Consider the following 6,000-nt stretch of genomic DNA (forward strand, 5'->3'; position numbering starts at 1 on the left):
ACAAAATTACCCACAGTATTATATGAAGATAATGCTGCATGCATAGCTCAATTAAAAGAAGGATTTATAAAAGGAGATAGAACGAAACACATTTCACTAAAGTTATTTTTCACACATGATCTCCAGAAGAAAGGTGATATTGATGTGCAACAAATTCGTTCAAGTGACAATCCTGCAGATTTGTTCACCAAATCTTTGCCAACTTCAACTCTTGAGAAGATGATATTCAAGATTGGAATGCGAAGACTCCGACATCTGAATATTGGTCTTCGTCAGGGGGAGTGAAATACGCGTTGTACTCTTTTTTCCTTAACCAAGTTTTGTCCAATTGGGTTTTCTTGGTAAGGTTTTTAATGAGGCAGCTCTCAAAGCGTATTACTAGATATGTGTACTCTTTTTTTTCCTTCATTGAGGCTTTTTCCCACAAGGTTTTTCCCAATAAGATTTTTAACGATGCACATCATCTATGGACATCCAACGGGGAGTGTTATGAAATATATTATGGATGTCCAATACACAAATATAATGCTTCTCCTCCACCATCTTAATGGTTCCTCCATTTTCCTCCACCATCTTAATGGTTCCTCCATTTTCCTCCACCATCATAATGGTTCCTCCATTTTCTCATATATTGAATGCATATGTAGCACTATAAATAGAGGCATAAGTTTTCATATGAAATACACTTGTAACACATTTTGGAAGAATAGTAAAAATCTCTCCTCTTTTGTCATTCTATTTCTATGGTTTTCATCCTTTAATATTGTGACTCTTTTAGCTTCATTTTATAACACGAATAACTTTGTCATTTCACAGTCCCCACGAGGTAGTACCATATAACCGTAGTAGTAGCTTAATAACATACACTACAACGCCTAACTCTTCCACCAGAAATGTGAAAACCAAAATTTCACCAGCAACTCCAAGTCTCCAAGCATGGCAGTAACTGACTTTTTCGCTGGTGAAATCGCCACGGAACTACTAAAACACCTGATAGCCATAGTAAGGAAATCATCTTTATGCAGGTCAAGTGCTGAGAACCTTATCAGTAGCATTAATGGTCTCCTACCAATCATTCAAGAAATCAAACAAACAGGTGTTGAACTTCCACAGATACGTCAAAGCCAGCTTGATGATTTCTCCAAAGTTCTCCGAGATGGTTATGAACTTGCTGGAAAAGTGATCAACTCCGGTCGTTGGAATGTCTATAGGTGTGATCATCTCATCTAAAAGCTTAAATTAGAGATATTATATTCTTTATGAGTGAATTATACTTTTTCATGAACCAAACATGTGTAAATATTTTTTATTTTTGGATATTTGAACCTAGACTTCTTGCTGCTCTGATAGGTCATTGAATTTGCCTGTTCTTCATCTAAAAGTTTAAGCAGTTAGAAATTACTTAGTAGGAGTTTGTCCATAGATTCTAAATATTTTTTACTTTATTTGGAATTTATGAAGTTGGAGTGGTGCTTGGTTATACTTTTTGCAAAGAACATTTGGAATAAAGTTCATGCTTGAAATTTGAATGTAGTTAAATGTAACTTCAAAAGTGAAACGCTAGTTGGAAAACAGGCTATAAGTTGTTTTCCAAATTTGAAATACAACTTCGAGTTGGATTTGGAATTTTCATGGTCAAACACTAATTTTTAAATAAAATGAAAGATTATTCCGGAAAAAAGTGAATAATTTTTATGGCCAAATGGGTTTAAATAGGCGGTTTGGCCATAGATTCCAAATATTTTTCACTTTATTTGGAGTTTATGAAGTTTGAGTTGAAGATAGAGTTGTGTTTGGTTATACTCTTTGCAAATGAGAGAAGCAAGCACTTTATTTTGAATTTATGAAGATGTAGTTGGAAATAGGTTTGGATCACTTTTCTGAATTTGGAATCCAACTCCAAGTTGGCTTGGAAATTTTATAAGTGAAAATTTATTCCGGAAAAAAGTGAAAAATTCTCATGGCCAAACGGCTAATTATGTTACCTCAATAACAGGAACCTACAGTTGGCGAGGAAAATGGAGAGACTGGAGAAAAGAGTAGCGAGATTCATGCAAGTTACAATGCAAGCACATGTACTAGCTGATGTTCATCATGTTAGGTTTAATATGGAGCAGAGATTTGATGTGCTTGAGCATAGGCTTAAAGCTATAAAAATTGGAGTTGACGACAAAGGTGCTGGTGGAGGAGGGTGTTTAGGTGAAGCTGTGAAAAGAGTGGAACAGGATGAGAAATGGTTTGAGGACAGTTTTGTAAATTTAGGTGCTGGGATTGAATTGGGGAAGAGGAAAGCGAAGGAGATGCTGATGGGTGAACAAGATAGCTGTGTGTTTGAGATTTGTGGAATTGGTGGTAGTGGCAAGACTACCTTGGCTAAAGAGATTTGTAAAGATGATCAAGTTAAAAGTAAGTAATTAATCCCAGAAAAGTCTCTCATTTCTCTAACTTTACTGTTTTGGATTGCTGATGATCAAGTTAAAAGTAAGTAATCACAAAAAAGTTTCTCATTTCTTTTTGTTTACTCTATTTTGTTGCTGATATAACAGAGGATAAAAGGAGAAAACTTTATCGGTTATCAGCTTTATTTTATCAGTTGAATTCTAACAGACATAAGAGACTTGATTCCAGCTTCATTCAACACATTCAATTTTGCGCTCATCAAAAGGTATTGATTGGAGTACAGTCTAAATTGGTTGTGTTTTTCCAGGTTATTTCAAGGACAGGATTTTCTTTTTCACTGTTTCTCAATCTCCAAATGTGGAGCAATTGAGGAAAATGATTTGGGAAAAGATATCAGGGTGCAATCTCCACGGTTACGGATACGCGGAGATGTTACCCCAGTGGAACCTACAGCACCAATGGAACATGAAATCTCCTTCCCCGGTACTCTTGATTCTTGATGATGTTTGGTCCCTATCTGTTCTGGAGCCGCTAATTTTCAAGATCCCTGGCTGCAAGATCCTAGTTGTATCGCGCATCAAGTTCCCTCCATCGATCATTGATTGCATTTATGATTTGGAGTTGTTAAGGGAAGATGAAGCTATGTCCTTATTTTGCCATTTTGCTTTTGGACACAATTCCTTTCCACGTGGTTTCAATCAAAAGCTTGTCAAAGAGGTATGAGTATATGTTTTGCAAAAACTTCTAGTTATACTTGAGCATTAAGCAAACTAAAGCTTCTTGGATTTTTAGGTTGTGGATGAATGTGAAGGGCTTCCTTTGGCTCTTAAGGTCATTGGATCTTCATTAAAGGGAAAGCCTGAGATGATCTGGAAAAGTGCAAAAAACAGATTATCACGAAGCCAACCTGTCTGCGAGTCTCATGAACTGCAATTGCTTGAGCGAATGAAATTGAGTATTGACTGTTTGCCTGAGAAGGTGAGAGAGTGTTTCCTGGACTTGGGTGCTTTCCCAGAAGACAAAAGGATTCCTCTTGATGTTCTAATTAACATGTGGGTGGAGCTACATGATATCGATGAGGAAGAGGCTTTTCACATTCTCGTTGAACTTTCAGACAAAAATCTTCTAAATCTAGTCAAAGATGCACGGTAAGCGGTGAAGTCAAATCTTCTTAAAACAATCTTTTAATTTTGTTAGAAGGTGATTCTTATGGAAAAAATCAATTTGTTGATAGACTTCAATGTGTTGTTCACGTGGCAGAGCTGGAGACATGTATACCAGTTACTATGAGATATCAGTGTCTCAGCATGATGTCTTACGAGACCTAGCAATTCATATGAGCAACCGTGATGATGTAAATCAGAGAAGGCGATTGGTCATGCCGAGAAGAGACACGAGGTTTCCAAAAGAATGGGAAAGAAATGTGGATGAACCTTTCCATGCACGGGTTATCTCTGTGCATACAGGTATTACCGGTTCTTATTTGCTTCTGGTAGCTTAAAAATGAAAAGTTTGTTCTTGTGGTATAAACAGAAATTATTTCTCTTGAAATGCAGATCAAATGAGCGAAATGGACTGGTTCAGAATGGATTGCCCGAAAGCTGAAGTACTGATTCTCAATTTTGCCTCATCTGAGTACTTCTTGCCTCCTTTCCTGGAGAACATGCCAAAGCTAAGGGCGTTGATAATCATAAACTATAGTGCTTCCAATGCAGTTCTTCATAACATGTCTGTCTTCAGTCATTTAACCAACTTGAGAAGCCTTTGGTTCGAGAAGATATCCGTCACTCACTTATCCGACTCCACAAATCCTCTGAATAACTTACGAAAGATATCTCTAATGCTTTGTGACATGAAAAACAGCCTAGATGAGTCAGTTGTAGACCTCCCTGGTTTGTTCCCACAGCTCTCGGAGTTCACAATGGATCATTGCATCAACTTCAATAAGCTGCCATCAAGTATTTGCCGGTTGCATAAGCTCAACAGCCTTAGTATCACTAATTGTGATAGTCTTTATGAACTTCCATCTGATTTAGGTGAATTACAAGCTCTACAAATTTTAAGGATATATGCCTGCCCACACCTGAAAAGGCTTCCTCCCGGAATTGGTCATCTGGTAAAGTTGAAGTATCTTGACATTTCACAATGTGTTGGTTTGAGATGTCTCCCCGAGGCCATTGGGTGCTGTAGAAATTTGGAGAAGATTGATATGCGGGAGTGCCCTCAAATCTCGAGTTTGCCAAGCTGTCTAGCCTTTCTTGAATCGTTACGTTGTGTAATTTGTGACGATGAAGTTTTTTGTCAATGGAAAGATGTTGAGAAGGCTGTACCAGGTCTATGTGTACAGGTTGCCGAGGAGTGCTTTACTCTTGACTGGCTATCTCAGTAGTCAGTTTTCCATTTACTTGGAGTTCCTTTTGTGGAAATGTTGTCCAAGTCTTTTCTTCTGCAGGTTGCTGAGGAGTGCTCTACTCTTGAGTGCCTTCCTCAGTATTCAATTTCCAGTTCTGTAATTTTCCCCTTTAGTTGGGGTCTCTTAATATTCGTGTAAATAGTATGTAGCGATATGTAAAATAAATAGATGGACAACATCTCAAAGTTGATCTTTCCCTTTACCAAGCGTTAATGCTGGAAACGAGTAAACAGGGAATCCATAAAAAGTGAGATTAAGATAAGTTATCTGCTATAACATGATAGTTTATGTTGATCGTGTAAATCTGGTGTAGTGACAATTAGAAGTGCTATCCATTTTAGAATGCACTCTTTCTTTATTACTAAGTCTTAATTTTGAATGATCACGGCAGAGTTGACTCTGTTATGGCGCATCCACAATATAAGTTACAAAAACTGTGGTAGTTTTAATTCAAATTCTATATTTATAGTAAGAAGTTTACTTGATATGTATAAATAAGTTATTTAGAACTTAATAAATAAATAAAAAATTATATTTAAAATTCATAAATTTAAAATCTTGAATTTAAATTTATGAAAAAAAAAAAGAGCATTGGAAGTAAACGTGTGGACCCGGCCAAGTGCTAACAAGTAATCATGATCACTGAAAGTGTGAAAGGAAAGACAATATTTAATATTCTGACCCAAAAAAGATAATGTTTAATAGGCCCCCATTTAATCTGAAGTTCATGGAACCAAAAGAATCTAGTAAATCTGTGGGGACTCTTTGCTAGTTTTTCTTCAGATGATTGCGAAGGAATTGAGGTTTGTTCAAAGCATTTGATACATTTTCCACCAAAATTTGGTAGTGTTCACATCCACATCCAACATATTGCTTTCAACGAGTTTCTTGACCCATAGACGTTGAACAAAAATGCCGTTCAAGATGACCCCTCTAATGTGACGTCCTTTTCTTAAGGTAAGTAGGCAAAGGAACCACATTCTCATGAGATCTAATTCGACCGTCAGAGAATTTTTTAGATACTTATTTTAAAGAAAGTTTTATAATAGCATTTATAATTGCTTTAAATTTAGGCTGCCAGCTTAGTAAATGTACATCTGTACAAGGGTGGACATTCGGTTCTTCGGTTCGGTTTTATCAAACTTCGGTTCGGCTATTTTGGTTTCAGTTTTTTGAAGGTGGACACC

General features: G+C 36.7%; 1 protein-coding gene across 1 annotated transcript; it reads left to right on the forward strand.

Moving 5' to 3' along the window:
- The first annotated feature begins 826 nt into the window (after positions 1 to 826).
- Positions 827 to 5,116, forward strand: LOC132627914 (probable disease resistance protein At4g33300). The gene is made up of 6 exons (XM_060343530.1): positions 827 to 1,211; positions 1,997 to 2,406; positions 2,708 to 3,117; positions 3,193 to 3,548; positions 3,661 to 3,866; positions 3,957 to 5,116. The coding sequence occupies exons 1-6, from the start codon at positions 937 to 939 to the stop codon at positions 4,787 to 4,789; spliced, it is 2,490 nt and encodes an 829-aa protein (XP_060199513.1). The 5' UTR covers positions 827 to 936; the 3' UTR covers positions 4,790 to 5,116.
- Positions 5,117 to 6,000: the final 884 nt, after the last annotated feature.

This window comes from Lycium barbarum, chromosome 2 (genome assembly GCF_019175385.1).
Source record: "Lycium barbarum isolate Lr01 chromosome 2, ASM1917538v2, whole genome shotgun sequence".
Taxonomy (NCBI): domain Eukaryota; kingdom Viridiplantae; phylum Streptophyta; class Magnoliopsida; order Solanales; family Solanaceae; genus Lycium; species Lycium barbarum.

Coding starts and splice junctions, on each gene's coding strand:
- LOC132627914 (XM_060343530.1), top strand. CDS start 937: ATGGCAGTAACTGACTTTTTCGCTGGTGAAATCGCCACGGAACTACTA. Junction 1,212..1,996: donor GGTCGTTGGAATGTCTATAG/GTGTGATCATCT, acceptor CCTCAATAACAG/GAACCTACAGTTGGCGAGGA. Junction 3,549..3,660: donor AATCTAGTCAAAGATGCACG/GTAAGCGGTGAA, acceptor TTCACGTGGCAG/AGCTGGAGACATGTATACCA.